Source organism: Semicossyphus pulcher, unplaced genomic scaffold (assembly GCF_022749685.1).
Source record: "Semicossyphus pulcher isolate SPU_LCO1_2020_fin unplaced genomic scaffold, fSemPul1.0.p SCAF_25, whole genome shotgun sequence".
NCBI lineage: Eukaryota > Metazoa > Chordata > Actinopteri > Labriformes > Labridae > Semicossyphus > Semicossyphus pulcher.
Window position 1 is genome coordinate 8,520,043 of NW_027211699.1, and position 27,928 is coordinate 8,547,970.

A 27,928-nucleotide genomic window follows, 5' to 3' on the forward strand; every position below is an offset into this window, starting at 1 on the left:
AGACGACCCCTCTTTTTGATTCTCTCTGTTAGCATCTGTTAGCTAAGACTGTTAGCATTTTTAAGACGGCCTTTTTGGGCTCACCATCTTCAGTATTTCATGGGTGCTTGACAGTTGTTTAATAACTCTGCTGCATTATTAACCATAATCTTAAAATTAGCATCAAAGCTCCGCCCTCAGTTGGTTAAATTGGCTGACTGTTGAGTTTTTTTTCATGTAATTATCAGACAAATATTCTGGCTTTCTGTGTATTTTTATTGTAACCTAAGAAGTCTTTGCTCTAGCCTTTTCTGTGAGTGAATCTAGAATTATGTTGACATGTCATTAGCGGTAATTAGCAGGTATCAGTGTCTGTGCTAACCCTGTCTGGCTCCTTCTTGTTGTTACACGCCTGCACGCAACACAAATTTAACCACATAACACAACATCAAGAACATAAGTCCATGAGAAGGTTTTAGCAACAAAGCTTTTACTGTTGATGTGATGACTGTTGACTGTGATTTTTTTCAGAGGGCTGTCTGAGGTTGTTTGTCTGTGATGGGAGTGTCGGCGGTCGCCTGCTGGATGATTTTAGAGGCTTTAGGAGTCATTCTGAGGATATTATTACAGTTAGCATGGTGACATTAGCATGTGCTACAGTCGAGGAGGAGGGGCTCTGGATGGAGACGTGGTCGTGAGGGGCGCTGGGTTTAATACAGACTTTAATAAGGAGCTCCTTAGCTGGACGAGAGGTTGGGGTTGGAGAGGGGAGAGGAAATGCTAAGTTATCAGCTAACAGTGGTACTTGCTTGGTTAGCAAGGTAGATCCATAAGTCACGGTACCTGTAATATTAACTGTGATGCTAATTTTTGCGACGTATTAAAGAAAACACTTCAGCAGTTGACTCCTCCGAGTGTCTTAAAGTTAAACTAAAATCTGAATAAAACATTTTGCAGGTTAAGATAAGACCTTTATTGATCCCCAGCTGTTTGTCAGTCACAGGGTAAAAACGTACGAAAGCATAACCTGCTTAACGTCTAGTTTACTCTAACAGGACCACGATTCAGATTTCTTGCTTGTTTTTGAGGGTTTTTTTAAGAGTGTGTGTGTGTGTGTGTGTGTGTGTGTGTGTGTGTGTTTCATGTGCGTATTTGTCTGCATTCCTGCTTTGCTCAGTTTTATTCACGTAAATAACTCCAAGAATGTTTGAGATGATCATTTCAGGAGACCATTAATAATCACAGCTGGGACCCGGCCTCCACGAGCAATAACTCCACTTGAGCTTGAACATCGAACTATCTCCCTGCTGTTCTCAGAGATGGAAAATATTTGGCTGCACAGCTGGCGAGACATTGTGAGAACTCATATTACATTTAAACCATTCGTCTGCAATGCAAAATCCAACCATTGATTACCTGTCCTGGGTCAGAGTGACCTTTGCTCTCCACGAGCATCCAGCTGAACTTCTGTGGAAAACTAACACAGTCAAAGAAGCTTAGAAACATTCAGCACTTCCTGAAACACGGTGCAGAGCAGCTGTCACTGCCTGTTGCAGAAAGTTAATCAACATTAGATCGTGACTGATTCCGTTGGCATGTCTGGAGATTTAGCAACAAAGTTTCTGCTGCAGAAGATGTAAGCTCAATCTTTGCTTCTTAATATTTCATAAATTCAAATCCAACCTGTGGCCACAGAACTAGCAATGTGCTACATGCAGAGCACCTGCTTTAAAAGTTTGGTAGATTTGATTCATGTTCGGCCCAAAACACCCTTTTGATTCATTAAAGAGGAAATCTGCATCCCCCACCTCACTCTGTGTGCAGCTTAAGAGCCGTTAAACGAGCTGAAGAAGTGATGGACGCACCCTCAATACAAATCGCATACTATATACGACACACTGCAGGCTGCATTCGGCGGTAGTTTGTAGTACGGAGCTGTTTAAATGTATTTAGACGCCTGTTTCCTGTTTTGGAAAGCGGATGTAAACAACAGCCTGCTAAAAGCAAACCGCTGCTTCTTTAGCTATAGCGCCCCCTTCTGCTCGAATGCCGCTGCCGTCTGCCATTTTTAAAATGTGCTTTGTTTGCATACTACATACTGCATTTTGGCCCAATTAGTACGTACTGCTTGTATGGTATGCAATTTTGAACACAGCCTTTATGTACTTTAGACAGTTTACTATAGAGCTTACAAAAGGCCTTATGAGCCACGGTCATGCCAGCAGCTGTGTGTGGATGTTCAGAGGCACAGATGTGGTTTGACTTTAATACTAAATGGATGTTAGCATGTTAGCATTCTAACTTTTGCTGCTAAGCTTTAAACACAATGTGAAGTTGAGGCTGATGTCGATGTTTTTGTTTCTTTTAAAGATTTTTTTAAAATTTATTTAAAGGGAAAGTTGAAGAGAGACGGACAATGTGGAAATATGCAGCAAAGGACACTGAACCGACTCTGCTGCACTGCTATACATGGGGCCAATGCTCTACCAGGTGAGCTACCCGGGCGCCTTGTGGCCTAACAAGGCAGGAGCAATCCATCCAATAGTTTCACTCTGAAGCACAAATGTCAACCTCATGGTGGCGCCAGAGGAAAGTTCAAAAGGATTAAAATTGTGGGCACCACTGTCTGAACAAAATTCAATGATATTTCAGTCTAGGCCAAAGTGCTATACCGACCGACAGATGGAGGACGCAGGCCTTAGAGCCGCGCTGCTGCAGATACCAAGCACAATGTGAAACAGTAGAGAGGATTAAGAGACAAAGCTCGATGTCAAGATGTTTTTCTTTGCACAAGTGTTAATGAACCGAATAAAAAGCTCCAAAGAGAATAACCGATGAGTGCGTCTGTGTTGGATTCACATCTTTACTGAGTCACAGTTCCAACACATTTCACCAGCAAATGACAGAGGAGGAAACACAGATGGGAAAAACTATAAATCACAAAAAAAGAACAAAATCTGTAAAAGCTTTTGGTCATTGAAAAATGATTGTAGTTAAAATCTGTTTGTACCGAAAGACAGCGAAAAGAAATGATTGAACACGGACACACACGCAGCTCCTCTCCCTCTGTGCTCTGCATCCTCATAAGCAGAGTGCTCTCGTTCCTCTGGCTCCCCCTTGTGTTCATGTTGGGTTGGTGCATGATTGCAGCTGACATGAGTACATTCATGACTGAGGCAGGGACACCGAACACAGCGAAACACACCATCTGTAGCAGCAACAAACAGCAGAGATAAAGAGACGAGACTACAGGAAGTGACAGAAGGAAAGAGACAAACTGCTTCCTGTCAGAATAATCACTCTTCATGACTTATCGGCTCTCTGAGGGTTTCAGTGCGATTATATTTTTTCACTCTTCTTGTTGCCAGGCAGAACAAACAGCAGCGTCCGTCCATCTCTTACATAATCTGGATTATCATCACGACTTCCTCCTCCTCCTCTAAAAGCCTCGCAGTGTCACAGATCTGCTGACCTCTGGCAGATCTGTGACACTGCATGTGCGCATCACGCGATCACACTCCGCTGATCCCCGCTCACACGCGCTCGGCCCTGCGGGTCCGTCATCCCACCGCAAACACACACACATTCAGAGAGTCATCCTCGCCTCTCACCAGTTCCTCCCTCATGTACGGGACAGAGAGTCAGCCGTCACTTCTCAGTCTCCTTTCAGAGTCTGCGGCCGGCAGTGGGCAGCTAGTAACCATGTGACCCCTGACCTCTGACCCTAGCAGAGGTCGGAGATGTAGTCAAAATCCTTGAAGTGGTCCTGCTCCTTGCGGGAGAGGGTGCGGCGCTCGCGGGGCGGCGTGAGGGCAGGAGCCTCAGCGGTGAACTCCACGTCGAAGTTGCTGATGTCCTCTTTTCCTCCGATGGTTGGGACGAACGGGGGCGGGACCTTCCTCTGGAGGAGAGCCTCCCAGTCCATCCCCTGAACGAGACGTACATTTAGTTTCTCACACAGACGCACTCTCAGTTACTCCGACAGCTACAGGAAGGTTACAAACTGGACTCACCCTGAAGAAAGGTTGTTTTTTAACATCTTCAGCGTCTTTTTCTCCGGAGCCGAGACGTTTTTCAGGATTCCTTCTCAACAACTGAAGACAGCACAAAAACAGGAAGTAACAAACAAACATGTTTAGTCGAGCTCTTCTTATTTTAGTCTAATTATAAAGTAAGAGTCTGTGGCTGCTTCTAAAGTCTCTTATTCGATGATTCCTCTCTCCTCACTTGAATCACTTTAAACTTGTTGCTGATTTTCTGATTCACTAATTTAAAATGTTGTAAGAAGCATAAACAACTTTCTTCATATATAAAACACATCTTTCTTTTCATGATCTATAATCTCCCCAAATAAGAGTCAAAGCCAGGGAGAAAAGGAGAGTCCGTCTGTCAGCAATAAAAGAGATTTATTTGTTAAGACGTAAGAAAAAGTGAGACTGGGCAGGAACAGGAAGTGACACAGCTGTTTTGAGTAACTGAGCGCAGACTCACCCGTCTCATGATGCCGATGGCTTCGGTGGAGAGGAAGCGAGGGTAGCGCACTTCATCGTTCACAATGCTGTCGAAAACCTCCTCCTCATCGTCACCGGGGAACGGAGACTGAAAGAAAACAACAGACATTTACTTACATGAAAATCTTCCAGATTATCACTTTAACACCTTTTATATTTGATAAATGTTAAGTCACGATCTATCGCCCAATGAGGTAACACAATGGTGACTGAGCCTATGGCCCACTGATGAAAGCCTTTGCTTTTGACTAGATGTCTGTGGTGAGATTTGTGGAAAAAATCACAAGCAGCGCCCAGTTAGTGACGCGTTTTCCATCAGCCAGCAGTGGTTGGTCTGCCAGAGAGGGTAGGCGGAGCTAAGCGGCTGCTTTTCCGCTCTCTGCAAGTGTTGCGAGTAAACAGTAATCTACTATGGCTGAACAAACAAAGAAAAGATGGATGACTACAGATACAACTTCAACAAGAAGTGAAAATCCAAAGAAAAAGAAACAAACTGGACGCTCAGATGAAGCAAACAGTCTGAAAAGGAAAGCGACCGTCAGCCAGGAAAATCAAGAGTTACAACCGGAGCCGACCGTGGACGTCACACATGCAGCCCTGTCTGGATATCTGGGAAGTGTGCTCCTGCAATTACCGTTTATTGCCATAGGTGCCGCCAAAGAGAATGAAACTGAAATCTTCGAGATAATCACGGTCTTGTTACTCTGACGTCCCTGTGGTCATTCCTGATCTGGACATGATGCACGAGTAACTTCCTGGAGTCTCCACTTGATGCTGGAAATAGTCGGTCACATTGCCCCCCTGTAGCAACGTTTCTTAACTGTCCAGATTAAACACACTCAGTGCTGGTTAGTGGTAACTTGCGGATGGCACCGGGCTAGCTGTTTCCCTTTTGTGCTAAACTAAGCTAACCAGCTGCTGGTGGAAGCTTCATATTCATCAAACACGAGAGAGGAATCGATCTCTAATCGAACTTTTGTCAAAAGAGTGAGAGAGCAGATTCCTCAAAACTGTCCTGAATGTTAACTGAAATCTTTACAGACGCAGGGACAGACTTTGTGATAGATATCATGAAAGTAACTTTAAATACTCTCTGTGTTCTTACCTCACCGACCAACATCTCGTAGACGAGCACCCCGAGCCCCCACCAGTCCACTGCTCTGGTGTACGACGTGTCCGTCAGCACCTCCGGGGCCAGAAACTCAGGGGTCCCACAGAAGGTACTGGTCCTGTCTCCATAACCCATACCTCAGAGAGAAGAGTCACACGGGGGTCACTGACTGCGGGGGTGGTGAGAGACATATTAATGTGCCGATGTGATGAATAAATAATGGACTTCTACCTTCTTTACAGAGCCCAAAGTCTGCTATCTTCACAAACCCATCTGTGTCCAGCAGCAAGTTGTCCAACTTCAGATCCCTGACAAAGAGAGAGGGTTTTATGCCACATATTGATCACTGTGTTCAGTTTAATCTCTGTGCAGGCGAAAACAGAGACAAGAACTCACCGATAAACGATCTTGTGTTCATGAAGGAACTGCAGACCCAACACCACACAGGCTGAGTAGAACCTGTTGATGAGCAAAGCAAAGATCTCAACATACACGCTTCTACATGAGGCTACAAAATATATGACTGCAATCATTTTCTCGTTATTCATCAATAACAATAAGTAGCACTAATTGTATTGATAATGGCGCCAGTTTGAGGAGTATCCAGATAATGCAGAGGCCCAAAGAAACCAGCTGGTTCCCTTATTTCACTTTTCTTTTAAGTAAAGATAATTAAAACCAATAAAAGACTAAATAAAGCAGTTTCAGGTTAAAAATCTGCAACTCTGCAAACACAGGATGTGCAGAGGGGCTGCAGAGGTGCGTTTGTTTCTGGAGGCGTGGCTTGTTTTTGCATTAGGATGTCTTTAGTACCGGGGTCTCCAACAGGTAGCTCATGAGCGGCCTGGATTTTAGTAGCGCGCCAAGAAGTTCACAGACAATAAATACACCTTGAAAGCTTCTTCCTACTTCAACTCAATCAAACCCACAGATGTCCCGCCCCCTCCAACACAAAATAAGAGGATAGGCCGATCAGCTGTCAATAAAAAACAGTGATGCTCCTGGCAAGTTTGTCAAGGTCTGAACCGCACCAATGCTGCAGCGACCTCCATCAACAGGTCGGGTCAGTGATGCTGCACGCTAGTTAAAGTGAGGAGTTCGGTGCTGTTAGCCTGTTCAGCAGATCTATGACGGACAGTGAACGTGGCCACGCCCAGAAAAAGCAGAAAACACACTGTTTCCACGGCGAGTAGGAAGGACATGTGTGTGCGCCTCATCTGTGGTACCAACGCTTCAGTGGACAGTTACAGCGATGTGATGCAAGCAGCTGCTGGCCGCTTTCATTTTTTCAAAGTAGCTCTCAGCTGAAAACATGTTGGAGACGGCCTGCTTTAGTTTATATTGTTTAGAAGGATTCTGTCTCCTTGACTTCAAAACGTACAAACAAGGTGGTAAAAACACAGAATAAAGGAGTTTAATGTCTGTGTCCTCAGACGTTCTTAAACAGACGGGACCTCAGGAGGAGCTGAGAGCTGAGCTGCTGCTCAGATTGATTTCTATGGTGTTAATCGTTTATTAACGTGGGCTGAGTTATTCGCTTAATTCTCCACTTCAAAACAAACAGACCTGCTAATTAAAACCTGTAAAAACCATAAATAGAGCAGCTTAAGGTGAAATATCTGTGTCTCATCAGATGTTGAGGTGTCCTGCAGGCCAAGCTGCAGCTAACATGCATATAATTGACGTGTTATCTTTTTGGACAACAACAGGAGTTCTCTCCCACTGTTGCTTTTCTGCAGACTTACTCGCTGGTGTCGCTATTTTTGCTGTGTGATGTCTGTTTGATCTATTTCTCCATATCGAGTACAAAAAGTCAAAACTTTATCGCCCAGTCCTACCGCAGCAAACTGACTCTACATACATTAATGGATACTCAGACACAGACAAGCAGAACTTTTCTGCAGAACACCTGTCTCTTCTCTTTAACACACACACACACACACACACACACACACACACACACACACACACACACACACACACACACACACACACACACACACACACACACACACACACACACACACAGCAGAACTCACACAGCACGTGGCTCAGAAAAGACGTCGGCATGTATGTGCATCATGAGGTCCCCTCCTGCCGTGTACTCCATGACAAAACACACATGTTCTGGCGTCTGGAAACATGCAAACAGGTTGACCAGGAAGGGGTGGTGGGAGCCGTTGACGGTCTCAAAGATCCGCTTCTCACACATCAGACTGGAGACAGACAGACAGAGGGGACGGGGAGGGGGATGGGGGGCGTATGAGACAGTTAAAACTTTACAAGATGTAGCTATGAGGCGATCGAGCTTCATCGTAGCTGAGACTGAGTTACCTTTCCACTTCATCCCTCGCAACGATGTCTCCCTTCTTCAGGGCTTTGATGGCGTACAGGCTGCCTGTCCGCTTGTACTCCGACAGTAACACCTGAAGACATTAAGAGATTAGTCATCAGATGTCATTCACAGACCCAAAACCGAGGACAGTGCATTTGTTGGGGACTTTTTCTTTTGATGATTTTAAACATTTTGAGCGAGCCTGTGAGGAAGGAAGTTTGAGTACCTTCCCAAAGTGTCCCCTCCCGAGCACGGCTATCAGCTTGAAGTCCTGCAGGCAGAGCGAGCCTCCGCTCGGTCTGAGAGACAGATTAAAGGCAGATTATGGGCTGTGTATGCAACAGAATGTCATATTTACGTACGTCTCATACGTGACAGTGTTCATTCTGTGTTTGGGGAGCCTCATTCTGAGCGACATATGCTGTAATCCACATTAATGATGACTCGGCACAGAGAGGCTCTAACACAGGACCAGATTGTCTGTGTGGGTGGTGGGTGTGTCTCTGGTGTCAAGCTGTGTTGGCCTTATTGTAAAATGATATTCTTAGGTCAGGTGTGTTTTCTATGTGTATGTGTGAGATAGAGACAGGTCTCTGTGTGTTTGTTCACCTGCGTAAAGAGTTCTGGGACAGCGATCTGGTTGGCTGCTCGTGAACAGGGACATCCGGTGTGGACGGGGGTTCAATCACCGGCGTCTGTTCCTGTGAAACACCACACAGACGAAGGAGGGAGGGAGAGGATGAACAGAACAAGAGTGACGAAAACAAGTAAGAAAGGAGGACAGAAATGCTTCCCAACATCTGTAACGACCTTCAGTCGAACAGACAGACACTGAACTCATCATGGCCAGTTCCCAGATCCCCTGCTGGCCAATAGTCTCACTCCTCCCCTCTTCCTGTCCCCTCTGCTCCTTCCTCACAGCTAATTACTTCCCTAAAAAACATCAGTGTAATTAATCCCATAATACTTCAGCCCCGTTGATCACACCATCTGCCACAGGCCATCTCCGCTTCTCTAATTCTGTGCCCGTCTTCCGCTCTGGTCCCTAAAATCCAAATCTGCTTTATTGGCACGAACGTAACGGAGCACTGTGATGTCAGACACGTTGCAAAAGACCCAAAATGCAGTGCGTTTATCAGAGAATAAGAATTAACAAAAACATTAACAAAATAAGCCTACTTTCAGTTATTACAATATAATATGAGTTACATTACTGAAAGTTACTTTTGGCGTTCCTCAAGGCTCGATGCTCGGCCCATTACTGTTTTTATTTTGTGCATAATTTATACGCATGTCTTCTAAAACGTATCAAATATTGGATGCACACCCCAACATGTCTCTGACACGCCTCAACTCGTGAACGGAACTTCATTCATTCAATGTTCCTTAAATGAAGACGTCGTGGGCCTCCAAGGTGTCTGCGTACAACAACAGAGAGGTGCGCCTGTTTCACCGAAGCGGTATTCGTTTTTGTCCGTTTTATGTCTGTGTTTGGGTTACCGTTCCGTTCATATTCACGGGAATATCCGGAATGTAAAGCCTGTGGAGTTGATTCCTGACTGTGGAAATACAGCAGCTGCTGAGACGGAGACTGACTGACTGGAATGTTGTTTTACGTTTAAATGCACTGAACTGAACTGAATAGACTATTGATTATCCTGCTGTCTTATTTTTGAGTTTATTGGTTATGGAGTGTTGGAGAAAAATCACGGACTGGATTTGAACTACAGCAAGGAACGCTTCTCTTTGGTCTTTGTTTTCGCTTAACAAATAATAAACATTTACGTTTCATTGACTTTTGACGTTTGTTGAGTGTCTCTGTTGCTGTTTAGTTATGTTTATTTTGGGTTCTAGATGTTTTTTCTTCCTTTGTACGGTTGACTTTCTTAGAAAACGAGATATTGACTCACAAATCCTGAATTCAGGATCGTTAGGCTGTAAACCTAACAGGCACCCCGGCACCCGGTCTAACCGTTACAATATCTATAAATCAGGTCAAAGCAAAGATGCCAAAATCATGTAACATAATTAAACTGTATAAAACCGAGGAAATCTTAAACCATGCTTCATTACACACTTTTTGTTGTTTACTTATTCTTCCATCAATACTTAGTGTGAGGGAGTATCACACGGTTAAGGAAACAACATAAAACCCAAATAGGTCAATTTCAAACTTTAAAAAAGAATTAAGTTAAAGTTTAAATTAAAGTAAAAAGTACAGAAAAAGTAAATGTGATTTAAAGGAATGTTTGTGTGCACAAAAGGGGCAGAACGAGCATGAAAAAAAACAGGAAGTGTAAATTTGAAGGACAATAAACAAGGGTTACTTTTGATGTCAACAGGAATTGTTAGCGGCTATCAGCTTTAGCTTCACCTTCACCTTCAGATCAGTGGAATAAAAAAACGTTGCATCGTCTTCTGTCCCTTTTTCTTTCTCTTCCTCTAAAGCACTTCCCCTCCGTGGTTCTCCTCACGCCACCTCTCCCACATTATCGCCCTCTGCAGATTGTTTTCTTCACGCTGGGAAACTAACGCGGATTTGGCCTTGATCGAATTAAAGCTCCCCCTCCATCCAATTGTGTCTCATTAAAGCTGTCTCCCTGAGTTCTCAGTCCTCCATTCCTCTAATTATTCACCCTGTCCTTCTCTCTGTCCTGTCAGGCCCCTGCCCTGTCTTAGATTTCACTGCACCGCGCAGCTCAGCGGCCCGTGACTGCAGCTCTGTTTCCAAGCCAAACTCTGCGGGTCAGAAGTGAGCTAAAGAGTAACATGATAGTGTAAAGATTCCCATCTTTCCCTCCTCTGTCTGCTTCACTCAGTCTTTGGCCTCCTTCCCTCTTTCTCTGTTACTCACCAAAAGAGCAGGTGCGTCCACAACGTCTTGAAACTTCCTGATTTCAGCTTTGGGAGGAGAGTTGCTTTCTATGTTCAGCTTCTCCACTGAGATTTCTCTGTAACCCACACAAACAGAAAACAGATCAGCTTTCCTGTTACTGAGGCAAATATTAAAGCACTTTTCTGTGATAGCTGATGAAACGTTTGGGTGGATATCAGGGTTTTTAACATGATTGTGATTGTCCATGAAATGTACGGATGGATTCGTTGTTAAGAAGAAGACAAGGAGAAGGAATAAACATATTTTGACAATTTTTTTCTTATTCTAGTTAGGTTATTAATCTACTATCTATTTTATTTGACTAAAGCGCAGCAGGCACACAGCGGTTACCTACCCTGTGCTGTGTGAGAGTGTGTTGCTCGTGAAACTAGGTGTGTAAGCAGGTGCGTTGCTTCCAGTGGGGATGGCGTTCCTCAGCAGGCGGACCCACGTCGCGATGTCCACGTTCATCTGACGAGCACGCAGGAAGGCTTTACCTGAAACACGCAGTGGAACAGAACCGGATGAATAAAAGACAAAGGGCTGTTGTTACGTCTCACTACTACATTAGATAAAAGGAAATTAGGAGTTTTCAACTTCAGCACCAAATAATTAAAAAACAATGTCTTTGTTTAAAACCTTCATACAAGAATTAGTGATTTTCCAGGTAACAAAGAAGTGAATTTTAACGTACTAAAAATGTATTAAAGAGGAAGTATTATGCGGTTTCACATTTTAAGACATTTATAAAATGTTACAATGTTGGATGTCCAAACTCAACGTGGGTGAAGTTTCACATCTGTAGGTTAAAGTATGTTGGAGTAATCCCCAGGCTGCTCAGCTCAGTCTGCAGGCCGCTGTGAACGCCAGGTTTCACTTTGTGATGTCACAAAGTGCAGCCTCAGCAGGCTTTCGGAGAGCTGGCCAATCAGGAGAAAGTGGGCTTGTAGGGGCGGGGTTTCTTAAAGGGACAGAGCTGACTGAGTGGTTTCAGGCTGTATGAGGGCCTGCACAGAGCACCAGTGTGAGACACATGAGGAGGTTTTTTTAACTGTAAACTATGCTAAGCTACTCCACAGGTATCAGAGTGAAATATGAAGCTTGAAATTAGCATAACACCCCCTTTAAGTATTTTTATAGCACATCTGGATTTTGTGTGCTACATGTAAATAAAGCATAAATATATTACAACTTTACAAACAAGACATTTCTCCCTCAGCAGCACTTCAGTGTTTTTAAATAACTACATCAACTTGCACTAACATTTACTGTATCTATGTAAATCGTACTACCCTAAAAGTATTTTGTAAGTATACTACATGTTCCCTTTTTATATATTTTCTTTATTTATTGTAATTACATTATGGAAATTACACGCCGAGTGCTTCACATGAAAATAGACCGAATGAACATGAAAACAGGGACAGAATGCCAGAATTATGAGACGTGAATAAAAGTCACTTGATAATAATAGTAAAAACAGAATATATGGATAAAATCAACATTATAAATAAAGTGCGTCAAGTGTGTTTCTGAGGCTGAAAATGATGCCTCCATCACCTTGTTAATGTGCGACAGATGGAGGAAAGCCTCCTGCAGCCTTAATGACGTGAGGCGGCTGAGCCGGGCTGCATGACCCGGGTTTGCATTTCCAGTAAATGTTTATAAACCCAGTTCCAGAAAATACCAGAAGCCATTTATAATCTATCTGCAGCAGCACTTCTCAACCCCTTCAGCTTATAACTCTGGGAACGACTCAGAATCTCAAACTAAATAAACCCTGGAGAGAAAAAGTCATGAGGATATATGCTAAAATAAAATGACCTCAGGTGGCTTACTGATTCAGAGTTCATTCATTTATTACTCTTTATAATTATTATATTGATTTTACTGAAACTGCATTTGGCAGGTTCGCTGATCTCCGTCCTTTTCCACAAACATGCTGTGGCAGAGCACCCGCCTCTACATGAAGGCACAGTGATTACCAACTTCAGTTAGTGCTCATTCATGTCTTTGGTTTGCTTTAAATTTGTTAGATTTTACACATGAAGTTAAGTTTTCTCGTCACTGTTAGAACTTCTCAGTCAATAATAAACATTTATAAAATGTCTCCTGTTCCCCCGAAAGGAGCTCTACTAAATATTAAATGAACCCTGATGATGTCACCGTGATGTCATCAGAGTAACTATCCTTGGACACTAAATATCTAAAAACAGAAAGCCTGCATTACAACAAATTAACATTTAAGAAGCAGTTGCATTGTGGGAAATTTAGATTAAACCATACTCTGGTTGGACTAAAAGCCAGGATTCCTCAATATATACAACAGTTAGTCCCGACCAAGTCATCTGATTGGACAAGAGGCATCCACAAGTGCTGGTTTTTGTTGCTTTTCACTTTACTGGTTACTGGTGGGCGGGGTTTCGTCGCACCTGGGAGTGTCTGCTCAGTCTGCCAGGTGCATTTACAAGCTGCCCGTCAACCTGCGCTCCCTCTTCTCGCTGCTCTCTGCTCGTGCTACACGTCAGTGCTCACCGCATGGCAGAACGACTTTGTTTAGTTGGCTTCGGCCGTATTTCAGCTGACACACTGACTAGCAGGCTTACACACCTCATGCTCCTTGTACATTTAATTTACCTTTTTTTGTTATAAACCTTTATTTTTTGAACGGTTTAAACTGTGTGTTTCCCTCTCCATCATGCCATGTGAGCCGGGTCATGACAGTGACTTTTGACTACAGGTATCAATCCACCCCAGATGATCTGAATAATCTAAGCTAACATTACAGCACACTATCGATCAAGCTGTTACCTCAGACTCTCACAGGCCACCAAAGCAACTGTCAGCAGACTCTTGTTTCACTGGATGTACAATATATGAAATGTGAATTGTGAGCACAGCACAACCTGGAGTGTGAGATTGTGACTCAGCTGTCTTTTGTAGAGTTCACCAGAGTTACAGAAGTGGAATAACAATCACTACAGTAGCCCTGAAGGGTCTAACAACAATCGACAAACTTGTGTGGATTAAATTAGACCGGCGGGAACCCTGACGGACACTTGAAAGCTCCGTCTGTAAATATAAACAAACTCCTTTTATTGGCTTTGATTTCTTAGACTAAGTTTTAATTCCTTCATGAGGGGTTTTCTCTTGTCGGTGTGTGTGCACCTGAACATACCGTGCTGCTTGGAGAAGACTTTCTTCTGCCTCTGAAGTCGTCGTCCTCTCTCTATCACCGGGTTAAAGAAAGTCACCTGACACAGAAACAATGTGTAAAAACAACAAAGAGCTTCTAACGTACGTGTGAGGTGGAAAACAGTCCCACTGTCTCTACCTGTGAATACTAGTGTGACTAACACCGGCTATAAGGAGCTCTACAGGCTCATATGTTTGAACTTTCGCTCTCACATGCACTTGCCATGTTTGTTTAGTGTATGAAAGCAGCCTGTGTTGGATTACATGTTGTGTGTGTGTGTTTGTGTGTGTGTGTGTCCTGTACCTCGGCCAGCAGCAGCCCCTGCGGCTCCAGCTCCAGCTTGACCCGGTGTCTCTGGTTGTCCAGGAACTCTTCCAGCTTCAGGTATTTCAGAGCACACAGGGAGCGGTAATCTCTCCAGTACACCGCAATCTCCATCTCTCTGGACTGATGACACAAAAAACAACAAGAGCGTTTGATAGCTGGTCCAGAATCAGTGTTTTTGTTTTAATAATAATAGTCTGTAGCTCCTTTTCAGGATTATAGCTACAGACACAGGTATGATGGTTAGAAATAACACATATCAAGGACTTATTGTTGGTTTAAACCCTTTTTTTCTATTAAAACAGTATGTAGCTCAAAGGTGTAATTATTTAGGATAATATCTTTAGATTTAGATTCGGCCATTTTGCGTTTATTAATACAACAGCTGAAGAGAGACAGAAAAGGTTGGGAGCAGAATGCGGGAATTGACATGCAGGAAAGGGCGGAGGGCGGGAGACGAACCTGCAGCCGCTGAGCCAAGGACTGGAGCGTCTCTGAGCTAAACCAGCGCCTCAAAGATTTGTGACATTTAATGGATTTGTTTTATTTTTTCAGGGATAAATAACAATGAAACCTTTAGATGAAGAGCTACAGGTGAGAGGCTGCACACCTGAGCAAGACAACCAACTGACGGTACTTTCACAGCCGTAGAGAGAGAGAGTTGCGACGTCGCAATAGCGGATCATTGTCATTGTCATCGGCCTCATAAGGACAGTCCTTGTAACACACACAGAAGCGCACACTGACCTGATGCGGTCGGCCACATACGAGGTTCTGACCTGGTCTTGTTAATTAAAGCTTTGTGAGTTTGTTTGGGTGCACAGCAAACACACGACATGTGTGTTGTTGTATTTCTGCCAAAACAGCTCAGGGAGTGTTTGCTGTAGTGTCTAACAACTCTCTCTGTTACCACGGGTAACCACAGACAGGTGTCCCCAAAACAACCAGGACAGAAAACTTAAGTGCTATGAGTTTACTTTAACACAGCTCATTGCAAGACCTTTAACCAGGACTCATTAAACTTCTTAGTGTGTGGGGGCAGAAATCTAGTTCAAATTGGTTTATTCTGCACATTTTGCTAAGTCCAGACTATCTTTGTGATGATGCATGGAGCACATTTTCTTTAGATGCAGGTTAGATGAGGTTAAAATGTATCAGACTGAGAGTGTGCTGTGTCTTACTCTCTCCAGCTCCACAGTGAAGGTGTGGTCCCAGGCCTGCTCTCCCACCGTTTTCCAAAGTGTCTGACCAACAACTGTGTTCTCCAGCTTCAGCACGGCGCTCACCTCCGCTGTGAAACACACACACACGCACAACATTGACCAAGTTAACCCAAAGCTACAGTTCTTTATTGATTTAAACAGTCAAACTGAGTTGAATGATAGAAGGGAGAAGTGTGAGTGAAGGGAAACGAGGATTCTGTAGAAAGTTTTAACGAATACGGTCAAATGTGCTTCTTTAAGGTTAAAAGTTAAGGGAAAACTTCTGTTAGATACAGAAGAGATTAGATTCTAATTAAATCAACTGCAAATTAAGTACAATTAAAGGTGGCGGTTTAGGAAGAGCAGAAACAAACTCACTGGAGAGCTCGTCGGTCTTCCCGGGGATCTTCAGGCTCATGCTGCTGGTGCTGCGGCTGTAGAGGCCGCTCAGTTTGAACGTGGAGCGCCCGTCTCCCAGAGAGAAGGAGGGAAGAACCGCTGGGGTCCCTCTGCTCCGCCCGGGAACCACCTCCAGCAGCCCTGTGCAGCCCAGGAGACGCACCTCAAGAGTACCTGGAAGGAAACACGAGTCGTTTAATAAAAAAACAGCTTGATTAGCAAAGATCAGCGCCTGAAGCCCCACAGTGTAGTGTCTGTGTCTACCTGTGAGTGGTGAGGGTTTGCTCAGGGTGCTGTACTGGTTGTGGACATAGGGGGTGCTCTGGCGGGAGCTGAACGCAGAGGAGGAGGCCAACGCGAGTTCCTCCTTGATGAGGCAGGCCTTGGGATGATCCTCGGGAAGCTCCACCAGCCTCTGCTCCAGAGAACACCTGAGCAGGTCCAGACGCTGGGACGACTCGCTCAGACCGCACTGAGCCTGCGGATATCAATAAATGACGTTTGAATCAGTGAGTGTCACAATGAAAAGGAGCTTAATGTGGAACAAACCTGAGAACATGAGAAGGGATACCTAGAATACTTAAACACTTGTAGGAAGTAAGTCTACAAAAAAAGGGGGAGTTGTTTTTACCTGTAGATCAACAGTAACTAAGAATAAATTCCCGTTATTTTGAGTGCTTAAAAGAAAGATTAATCATTTTGGGAAACGTGCTTACACACTTTCTTGGAGAGAGTTGGACGAGAAGATCAACACCTTTCTTGTGAATTAGGTAAAAACAAAAGGTTAGCTTTTCACAAACACTGAAAAGGCAACAAAATCGACTTATCTGCATCTGATAAGCTGCCTTATGAATACATAATGCCTTATTAGGACCTTTGAACCTCTGTTGTTTTTCTGTTTGCAGTCAGCTCAAGCTAACTGGCTTCTGGCTGTAGCCTTATTCATATTTTATAGACGTGAGTGTGGCCTCAATCTTCTCAAGCTTTGGGCAAGAAAGCGAAAATATTATTCCCCTACCGTCTTCATCAATATGCTATTTATAAGTGTAAATACATGTTAATTATAATTATCATTTATGCATTAGCTGTCTGTATGAATGCATGTAAAGTTTGCAGTTAAGTGAAACTGGTAATTAAACAATGGAAAAATGCACCGCAGCCCTCCTGCAACGTGTCACATGAGTATTTTTTTAGCATGTAACTGTCACAACAGTGGAACCGCGTATTTTAAGATAACTCCTCTCTCGTACCTCAGCCATGGCCTTCTTGTCCTGGACCTTTACTGCACCCAGCAGTCGCAGCATGTTCTTGGCCCCCTCGGCCATGGCGTGGTCCACGCGGTAGTGATGCCACAGCTCCTCCACGCGCAGCTCCGTCCCACACATGTCCGGCTTACCTGGGACACAGTCACATTTAGTCAACATTGTATAAACAGAACGGTGTAAAGCAACCACTGGAATGGCAAAAGACCGAACTTCAAAGGCATTTAGTTCTTAGTTTCTGGGACCTTTTTCCCACCAAACTAATATAGGTCCAATTTTCAGACTAGCTTCTTTAGCTATAGCTAGTTTTCGGTCTCCTTTCCTGCTAAATGCTCCGGTATGTTCACCACTTAGTTTCTAACTGTGTCTGTCCGTGTCCACTTAACATATTCACACGGCGGCCATTTTCCTCTGACATCATGAAGCTGAAATGCTGGTATAAACTCATACTGCTACTGTTTAGTCGTTTACATTGAGGGTTTCTTACAATCAGTATCAATTCACTGCTTCCAGATTGATCAACTGAAGACACTGAGCAGTGAAAATCTGGTCGTATTTCAAGATATAACAACATACTGGATCACCCATTAGCTACGGTCAGACAACAGCTGATGTTAGCATCAAGATAATATGACCCTTAGGCGGAAAGCTAATAATACTGCGTGGTAGTTTTACACAATGCAAAAGGAAAGGCTTCAATTCACAGCTAAAATAATGTTAGCTCGGAACAAATAACTTGTTAGTGTACTTGCTAGCTAACATAATGTTATATAGGAAGTGCTTGAATGCTAGCATTAGCCGTTGTCTCAAGGTAGCTAATGGGTTATCAAATATGATCAGATTTCCCTCCGTGTTTTGAAGTAGAAAACATCAGCTAACATTACGTTGGCTAACATTATGTGATTTCCCCCGGGGATTAATAAAGTATTTCTGACTCTGATTCTGTTAGCAAACGGCGCTGGTTTAGCTCGGATTGTAGAGCAGGCGCCACATGTACAGAGGCTACAGTCCACGTCGCACTGAGCGCAGGCTCGACTCTCGGTCTGCCAATCGTTTAGTGCGTGTCACCCCCCACTCTCTCTACTCCCCACGTCTCTCTTCAGCTGCTCTATAAATAAAAGGCAAAAAAAATCATCTTTATAAAGACATTGTGTTCGCAAGGAATTGAAGTCTTTCCTATTACATCTTGTAAAACAACCAACCGGTAATATTATCTTTAAGCTGCTCCCGAGCTAACGGTAATATAATCCAATAAGTGGCTGGATGCTAACGTTAGCTGTTCTCTGACTGGAGCTAATAGGTTATCAGATATGCTGTTGTATCTTGAAATATGACCTGATTCCGCTCCGGGAGTTCATTGTCTTTGCAGTTGCTCTTTATCCCGAGGAGATTGTCAGGTACACTACATTTATAGGATTTATAAGCTGGATTACAGTAGTACAACATCATAACAGCATGTGAGCCTCCCACCCTGAGAGTGACGTCAGAGGACAATGGCCGCCCTGTGAATATGGTGATTTAGAGGCTTTTCTGATTCAGTCAGCTGGCTGTCCTCTCCATGATCTCTGTTGCTCTTTGTGCTGCTCTGACCTCCTTCTCTGCTTTGTCTCTCTTTCATCTCTGACTCCTTCCTCCCCTTGGCTTCACTCTGCCGTCATCTCTGACTCAGTCCTTTCAGTCTTGCTCCCTTCCTGGCTCCCTGCATCTGTCCTGCCTCCCCTCTAACCTCTGTTAAATGAGCCATGGCTTTTAGTTGTTGGGCAACATCAAGGGGATGCAGGAACATCAATACGGCTCTAACCTGCGCCAGTGAGAGGTCTGTAATGGACGATGTGTGTGTGTGTGTGTGTGTGTTGACTGGAAGACTGTACACTGTGAGGTTCTGAAGCAGGAATTGATCCATTACAACCCACATCATAAAATATTCAGTGTTTATAAGCTTAACGATCGACAGGTGGGATGAAGGGGGTATTGATAGACAAGAGTGAGGATAGAGGCTGATAGGTACTTTGGCTGTCCTCAGACTGCTCCGTGGCCTGCATGGCCTTTCGGATCTGCATGCGGATGATGTCGATCTTTGTCTTGCTGTCCTGCAGCATCTGCTGAGCCGTCTGGAGGAGCTTCTTGTCCTGTGGAGGGACAGAAAAAGAAGGAGGAGATCAGGGAGAGGGTATCTGCAGGTCATAGTTTAGTAAACACAGTGAGTAAGAGAAGAGGTGAATACCTTGGTACCTCCATTGGCATAGATTGGGATCATGTTCTCCGCTCCCTGTTTCACCTTCAGCTCAATGTTTAGCTGCCGCTCCAAAGCCGCGATGCGGTGCTGGTTGGCTGAAGTCCGACTGACCGACCCTGGAGATTTCGGGGTATCTGGGCAAGAGACGGGGGGATGGTAAGAGGTCTGGTTACTGATGGAGCACGTGGTTGATGTCCTCTGTTAGCGCATAAAGTGAAGTTAATCTACTCATGCTAGCTGAAGACGCCTACAATAGGTTTTTATATTATATCATGTGGTTCAGTTTTGAGTCTGTAAATAGTCTAAATAAAGTTAAGTTCAGGGAAGGGAAGTTACTTTTTTTAGCCACTGACAGACATGTTTTTAAATTCAGTTCCTGTTCAATGTTCAATCATTATTCTGTCTCTGAAATCTGACAGCCATTTTATATCTGACAGCCTTTAGCTGCAGCCCAAATGTAAAAGACAAGTATTAACGAGGAACACTGTGAGTGGATTGCATTGTAATATTTTTAGCTATGCTAGCGGCCTGGCACCAAAGATGTCAACAATCTTAACTACATGTTCCCCAGGGGGCGGAGCTTGCTGACTTTGTAGAGCCCCACTAACAGGGTCCAAGTTCTTGTGTCTTGTCTTGACAACGTTTGGATGGATTGCCATTAAATTTTGTCCAAACATTGGACACAAACGTTGGATAAGTTGTAATAAGCCTTTAAACCCCCTCTTAATGGTGGACTCTCTACCTTTGTTGTCATCGGGGCCCTTGACCACGATGTGTGCGTCCAGCTCCTGCAGCTGAGCGTGGAGCGACTCCAGCTTGCGCTTAGAGCCGCGGATCTGCGAGTCAACCTGCTGGGCATTCCTCTTGTCGGTGGTGGCCCTGCGCAGGTTCTCTGCTCCCTCCTTGATCTTTAACTCCTTGCGGATCTCCCTGCGGATCCTCTCGCGGTGCTCGTCCAGGCGAAGCTGCACACTGGAGTCCGAGAAGTCGGTGTTTTGGTCCAGACCGAGCTGCTGCAGCACCGACAGCCCGCCTGGGTCGCTCTGGAGGAGGAGAACAAGAGGAGGGTTAAGGAGATGGAGGTAGTGGCAGATGATAAGAGGCAGGAGGTGATGGGATGTGTACAAATATAAAAAGTGCATTGCAATTTCCACTGTGTATGAGAGGATTATTCATTTTAAGTTGAAAGAGAAACTGAATCAAAGGTAACATCTCCAGCTGAGAGCCGCTGAGGTTACAGAAGACGAGGCTGCAGACCGTCGCCCTGCACCGCTCTGACGCAGAGGAACACTGTGATGAAAGCAGATGAAAACAGAAACTGTGAGTGAATCCTCAACACGTAAAACCTGCGAGGATGCATCAAAGCAGATTCAGCGCTGAGTGCTCACATCGGCTCTTACTGATCAACACTAACCAGATTACAGCAGATTAGACGAGCATTAATGCAGACGAAAATCAATCTGCTTCTTGTCTGACTCTGGATGGGTCACAAGTAAACATAAAGAAGAGTGCACATGTGTAAGAATATAACATACACACGTTAAATCTGTCTGTTTGTCTCTGTGGTTTTCACCCCGAAACACCACAAGGATCTGCTGCTTGTTTTTAGTGTCAGTGGTTTCACCCATTTTTCAAGTCTCCACTTACAAACTTAAACTTGTTGTGATTTCAATTCTCAGAGTCTCACCTGTAGCTTCAAGTAAACTTATGAATGAAATATCTGAATGTGGGGAGAAAAAGTTTAGCAATCCCATCCTAGTTTAGTGAGTGAAATTCAAGTATTCATCAGTATTGATGACTAGTTTCTGGTACGAACGTGTCGTTCTTCTCCCGCTACACCTCCCTACAATCTGTGCGAGCAAGCGGCAGGTCTGCTACGTTCATCCACAGTTGATGAATTAGCCACAACCACAGGCTGTTTAGCTTGCATTTGCTAACCGTTCGCTCTTCTCCAGCGTCATCCTCTCGTCCAAATATGGTCACTTCTGGCTCCAGAAACCAACATGGTGCTGGCCTAAACTCAAGGTTCAAAACACACCAGTGGGTGACGTCAAGGTGGCTAGGTCAATAATTTATACAGTCTATTCTCAAGTCCCTCCAAGATAGCAAACATTACATTATGATACTTGTTAAAAGTTTAATCCAAAGAGCAACTGGACAACGTTCTGCCTCTCATCCAAAAGGCTTCTTCAGTTCTAAACTGACCAGTGGTGATGGACGGTGCGAGACATATAAGCCTCTGTTGGTCATTAGTATGTTTAAAGATATAATCTCCAACATTTTCATGTAGATAAATGTCTGTTAAGTCTCTATATATCGCCCAGTTAGTGACGCGTTTTCCATCAGCCAGCAGTGGTTGGTCTGCCAGAGAGGGTAGGCGGAGCTAAGCGGCTGCTTTTCCGCTCTCTGCAAGTGTTGCGAGTAAACAGTAATCTACTATGGCTGAACAAACAAAGAAAAGATGGATGACTACAGATACAACTTCAACAAGAAGTGAAAATCCAAAGAAGAAGAAACAAACTCGACGCTCAGATGAAGCAAACAGTCTGAAAAGGAAAGCGACCGTCAGCCAGGAAAATCAAGCGTTACAACCGGAGCCGACCGTGGACGTCACACATGCAGCACTGTCTGGATATCTGGGGCGTGTGCTCCTGCAATTACCGTTTATCACCACAGGTGGCGCCAAAGAGAACAAAGAGGAGTCAAAAGTCTTCAAGAACTTCATGTCCAGTTGCTTTTTCAATTCATCTTTGAACTACCAGACGTTATGATACATGACCAAACAGGCAGAGGTGGCACCATAATCTGGGACCAATGCTGAGTTTCAATGACTCTCCGACGGCTCCTTCTTGTTGTGTTTCTTTGAACAAGGCAGTCTGCAGCTCGTCTCCAAGAAACGCCGGCTGTCAAATGTCAGATAACTGCTGCTATGGAAAAAGCCCATTATCAAGCCAGACGCTGTCAGCGCTTTGAAAAATGAGTCCAAAAACGGATTGATTTTGTTTTGAAAAAGAAGGCGCGGGTGCACAACAGCTGCAGCATCATTAGGAGTATTTCATTATCAATATTTACATAAAGGCACTGAGTTCCTCATGCAGAGGGGATGTTATAATGCCTGTATACCTTGCAAAGCCCTTAAAACATCACCACACTAAAGGTCTAAATATACTGACGGCGAGTCACCAGCTCTCTGACAGTCTTAGCGGATCATTACAGGCTCACAAGAGGAATGTGCATGCAGTATGTTTGCTGCAGAGCGATACGGTTTTGTGTCCATTTCCAAACAAGAGCCACACATGCTCTTCATAAACCTAAAGACGAGGGCTTAAAACAGACGATGTCACACACTCATTTTATATTGTGACATACGATCTCATAGCGCTGTCCCCTCCCCTCTGCCCGGGTATAATGACGGGGTGCTCAGTGCCTTTCGCTGCACCATGCAGCCAGGCATCCAGCTTAGCAGATCTGATTACAACATCTTAGCTGTGTGTGTCCATCCAGCTACATGCAGGCCGGGACTACAGCTCTGCTCTCATTAAAGCCATAATCCATCTGCGACACAATACAGTCGGGAAACCACACGGCGAGCTCCTGCAGGAGTTTAACGGCGTATTTGATGCAATGTGACGTCATTGCACAAGTTTGGAACAATGTCATTTAGCACACATAAAGACATCACCCTGAGTTTGGTGTGGAAGAACCAAAGACACATCTCATCTTGAGTCAGACACTGGCACCATTGACACCACACAGCCTGACACGTACACATTACAGCTGGACTGAAACCCGCCTCCAATACTGCCTGAAACGTGGTATCAGTAAGTCAATGCTGTGATCTGACTTCATCATTTATCAGCCCCCAAAATCAACTGGTTCCAGGTTAATTAACATGCAACAGTAACAAACAACAACAGTGCAGTCCTAGCGGAGAGTACAATGGTAGTCAAAGCAAGCAAAATGTCTGCAATCAGGGTTTTTCCACTAATAAAAAGCACATTATTTTTACTCTTTGTGTCTTTGTGTCGGGAAGGAAATAATGGTACATCTCTAGCACACGGGCAAAATGACTGCATATGTCCTTCGTCAAGACGCCTCTCAGTGCGAGCAGCAGCAGAGGCCTTAGCTATACGAGGCTGAAGAGAAAGCAGAGTCAGAAACGCACCATGAACGACAGGAAGGGAGAGTTTGAGCTGTGACGCACTCCTCTTCAACACAATGCAACTTAAATCTCTGGTGTTTTACAACAAAGAACCTCTGGAGCGAGATCACACAGGGGGCCAAATCACAGGAATAAAACTCACAAGTGATTCACTGTCAGATGCGAGATGTTGTTACAGGAAGTGAAGGAGGAAGCTGGCTGAAAAGAGAAGGGCCACAGTCATGGAAGAAGAAGACGGCCATGTTGAGGCCTGCTGTGGTCGCTGCTTACCAGAGACTCTGTGTCACTCGGCTCAGTGTGAACCGGGGAATCAACCTGCAGGTCCCCTGCTAGGTTCTCCAGTGTGTCCTCACTGGCCATGTTTGGCCTTCCTCCGGCGTCACTCCCGCCGCCCTCCAGACCCTCTGTCTCCCGCCACACACACACACACACACACACACACTCCGCACTGACAGCAGCGCCAATCAGGCAACACCAAGGGTTATTCCTGCCTCCTCCAAATCCAGGATGTCCTTCCCGCCAGGAATCAAAAGCTAAAGTCTAAAAGTGGAGTGAGTGAACGAGGCGGAGGGGAGGAAGAGAGAACAGCTCAGACCCGGGCCCCACCTCGCTGCTTCCTGTTCTGCTCTTTGCCTGATAGAGACTGAGGCATGCACTTTGTGTGTACACACACACACACACACACACACACACACACACACACACACACACACACACACACACACACTGAGGAGGTTTCATAAGAGCGAGAGCTCACTTCACTTCCTGCTGCTGGGTCACCAAAGTTAAGAGACTGGCTGCTGTTATAGAATGTGGTCATCAATCAGACCATCGATATGCCTCTGTGTGTGTGCATGTGGAAGTAGATGTCTGCAGACATGTGCAGCACTTTATACTTTATTTACATGTAGATGAATTTAGAAAATGAACTGCACTTATAAGGGGTCAAAGGACAAAGCATTTTAGGATGAACCAAACTGAAAATATTGTCAGTCGAATCAAATTTAGCTTTTCAATAAGAGCATTGATTATTCGTTCCTGCTCCTTCTTGCTGTCAGTCAAAGCTGGTGTTCTCTGTAATCAAGGTGCCAAAGCTGTGGAGAAAGTTGTACAAACAGCTCGTGGTTTCGCTCATTCTACATTCCTACAACACCCAGCATGCTTTGCGCCCCTCCCTCTGAAAGGAACGGCCCAGCGAGAGACGCTGGAGTGAAAAATACTACTGTTTCGCTGCAGGCGACGACTCAGAGCGGGACAGAATCTGAAATACGACGAGAATATACCGCTGGATCGTCCAAAACATCTTCCGATCTGCTGTCGACATTTCAAACCTGACGATTTTGAACAAGACACGACGTTGGAGGCGGCGTCCTAGATTGAGGAAGTGTAGTTTAGCGAGCTCCCTGGCCTTTTAACGTAGTCTGGCGGAGGTTTTCCAGCGCCCACTGGAGAAGCGGATAGCGCCCTCCAAAGGCACAGAGTTAAATTGCATTTTGTTCTACCATAATGGCATTAGCTCCTCATGATAGCATGATATGACTGAGGTTGAAAATCGGTGAACTGGCCCTTTAAACTCAGCCTAAATGAGTCCCATGTTCTACCTGTATGATGCACTTAATAAGACTTTTCCATCACAGCCACTTTAACTTAAAGATTTTACTTGATGAAGGTTTTAGTCACCATGAGGGCTAAAGAAAGCGCCCCTCTGCAGAGCATCGGAGAAACACTGACTTTTAACATAAAACTGCTTCATCAGAGTTTCTACTTGTTTTAATCTTCAGGTCCATTAGTTTTGGAAAGGAGGAGACGTCTGCAGAAAACTCATCTCCTGATAAAAGCCTTGTAAATACTGATGGCTCGAGTTGTTTACAGCCTGCCATGCGGTTACTCTTGCATTGCACTTTGCGTGTGTCGACTTGGTGTCTGCTTCCCTTATGATTCGAATCTTTGACCCTCTTTTCCCTCTACGAAGCACGACCTTCGACCTTCTCCTGAAAGAGACTTGACATCTGAACGAGCTGCAAAAAGGACGAGGCTTCATCAGCTAGCTGTCCTCTTCATATAACACCTGATATATGTCAGCAAACTGCACACATAGAGGAAGCAGTAGATTTTTGGAAGCTTCAACCACCTCACAGAGATCACACACCTGCAGCACTGACTGATCACAGCTCCTCGTCTCACCTCTGACAGCTACACACGTCTCCATTGCTGTGTAACATCCTGTCAGGGACAGACACACGAGGTCAGGGGTTTATCTGACTCAGACGCTCTGCGGCGCAAGGTCACTGACCCTCCGAGCCCTGGCTGTGAGGCAGATGGCCCTTTCTGGCTCTGTATCTCTATCTGTCGTACCACACTCACTGACAGAGAGGAAGAGGCTCAAACACACACAAAGAGGCACCAAACTGCAGCTAGTTCTTCTTCTGCTCCCATGCTGCGCCAGAGGAAAAGGAAGTTAAATAATAGCGTGAAGTTTAAGCAGAATATGCAAAACACACAGCAGCTGCTTGTTTAGCATCCTTTCAGCAGAGACATAAACGCTCTGTGTGTCATATCTGCGTGCAGGTAGTCAAATGTGTCCTCACCGAGCAGCTCCCAGCGTCTCCTCTGTGATGCGGACAGGTGGCTGCACACACAGCAGACCCCATGCGTCCATACTGTCTCACCTTTACAGATAAGTCCGAGCTGTCGGTAACAACTCCTGCAATGAAGCTAAAACTTAACATGCGAGCCTGATCGATGCCTGGAGGACCAAACCGTCGTGCTCATCGTGTCTGTCAAACAGATACTGTTACTAAAAGTGTTCTGACCACAGTTATCAGGAACTAACATCACATCTGTTTATACATACAGCTCTTAAAGCGACAGGCTCACCACGTTCACCTGGTTAGGAGTGACCTGGAACACACGCTGTATAATTAACCACGCAACATCCTATTTTGTCCTTATATTTCTACAACAATGACTTTAAAATCTCTAAAATTACAGCATGCTCGCTGTCTGACAGCATCTTAAAGGAGCAGTTCGCCCCTGGAAAAAGCCGCTGTCAGTCTATAAGGACTCAACACAACAATTTTTTGTTATTCTCTTTCTCTCAACAACCTCCTCCATCTTCCCCTGCCTGTTTTTTACACCTTTAACCTCTTCTATGTTTCTCCCTCGTCCCTATTTCTCTTCCTCGTGTTGCCTGTCCGTCATGCCCCATCCTGTGTGACACATTTTGGTTAGCAGGCGTTTGCCCTGCGCCGCCGCTGGGTGACAGAGAAGCCATCCCTTTGATTAAGTTTTAATGGCCCGTCGGATCATCTCGCCTCGTCCGTGTCTATAAATAGAGAGTTAAGTCCACTTTGTGGGAGTAGAGGCAGAAGGGAAATGTTCCAATGTCTACTCACCGAGACCTTCAATTCACACGCAATGATAATAATGATGATGTGGCTTTGGACCTGACTTTTAACCTAATTGTCAGAGTGTTGCCAGAAATAATAATCATTTAATAAATGTCCTCTGAGCCGTATTTTGCACGGAGAGATGTTTTTGTTTGGGGAAACGGGGGATTTGGATTTTCAGGAAATTACTGGTGATGATTATTATCCGGAAGATGTGGATTAAACTGTGCTGTGAGGCTTTCTGTGTCGAGGACGCTGCAGCAAAACATGAAAACATCGGTAGCAAAAACGGATGTCTTGATACACGAGAGGCTCAGCAGAAACAAATAAAAAGGGAAGGAGACGAGGGCACTTAAGACGTCAGATTTCGCTTAATAGTTCATCACTTTTATGGCCCGTCTGAGTGTGTGTGTGTGTGAGTGTGTGTGTGTGTGTGTGGTATCTCGTAGACTGAAACACCGCATGTGAAAGGGAGCGAGACAGACAGAATTCGGGAGGAATGCAACTTTAAATTCTCCTCACATCCCGACGTCTGCACACAGGCGGAGTCAGGAGGCAGCGGTTGGGATCTGGGTTAAAAGCGGGCGCAGGGTGGGGGTGAGGGTGGAGGTGGGGGTGGGGGTGAAGAGAGATTTTTAATTAATCCTCCAAAGAGACACAAACACTCGTGTTTTCATGCAAATGCACAGCAGATAAACTAAACCAATAGATGCTGAATAAAAAATATTTAAACTGCACTCTGACGGAGGTAAAGCTCGAGCAGGAACACACACTCATATTTTATGCACGCACACACAGACACACACACAGAGCCAGGACTAATGTACTGTAACTGGTTGGTAATGAATAAAACAGCGCAGTACGGCGGTGTCAGCTGGATGATGGGAGCACTAACAGGAGGAAATGTTGCTCCTCATTATGTCAGCGCAGCAGTTCAGAGGGAAGCG

General features: G+C 44.8%; 1 protein-coding gene across 3 annotated transcripts in view; it reads right to left on the bottom strand.

The window, feature by feature from the left end:
• Positions 1-2,554: 2,554 nt before the first annotated feature.
• pkn1b (protein kinase N1b) overlaps positions 2,555-27,928 on the bottom strand; it is a 39,450-nt gene continuing 14,076 nt past the window's right edge. Inside the window, exons 1-22 of one of the 3 annotated variants that reach the window (XM_069675955.1) lie at positions 23,863-24,214; positions 20,173-20,473; positions 19,419-19,564; positions 19,203-19,323; positions 17,183-17,328; positions 16,197-16,410; positions 15,912-16,106; positions 15,513-15,622; positions 14,311-14,454; positions 13,990-14,065; positions 11,167-11,308; positions 10,791-10,887; positions 8,546-8,631; positions 8,163-8,235; positions 7,936-8,027; positions 7,641-7,817; positions 5,998-6,060; positions 5,833-5,909; positions 5,596-5,738; positions 4,471-4,578; positions 3,993-4,073; positions 2,555-3,907 (exon numbers count right to left, since the gene is read on the bottom strand). In XM_069675955.1, coding sequence (XP_069532056.1) covers positions 3,704-3,907; positions 3,993-4,073; positions 4,471-4,578; positions 5,596-5,738; positions 5,833-5,909; positions 5,998-6,060; positions 7,641-7,817; positions 7,936-8,027; positions 8,163-8,235; positions 8,546-8,631; positions 10,791-10,887; positions 11,167-11,308; positions 13,990-14,065; positions 14,311-14,454; positions 15,513-15,622; positions 15,912-16,106; positions 16,197-16,410; positions 17,183-17,328; positions 19,203-19,323; positions 19,419-19,564; positions 20,173-20,473; positions 23,863-23,952 — 2,886 coding nt within the window. In that variant the 5' untranslated portion in view covers positions 23,953-24,214 and the 3' untranslated portion in view covers positions 2,555-3,703. Of the gene's footprint in view, positions 3,908-3,992; positions 4,074-4,470; positions 4,579-5,595; positions 5,739-5,832; positions 5,910-5,997; positions 6,061-7,640; positions 7,818-7,935; positions 8,028-8,162; positions 8,236-8,545; positions 8,638-10,790; positions 10,888-11,166; positions 11,309-13,989; positions 14,066-14,310; positions 14,455-15,512; positions 15,623-15,911; positions 16,107-16,196; positions 16,411-17,182; positions 17,329-19,202; positions 19,324-19,418; positions 19,565-20,172; positions 20,474-23,862; positions 24,215-27,928 lie in introns of those variants that run through there. The other 2 variants (XM_069675954.1, XM_069675956.1) reach the window with 2 other exon arrangements.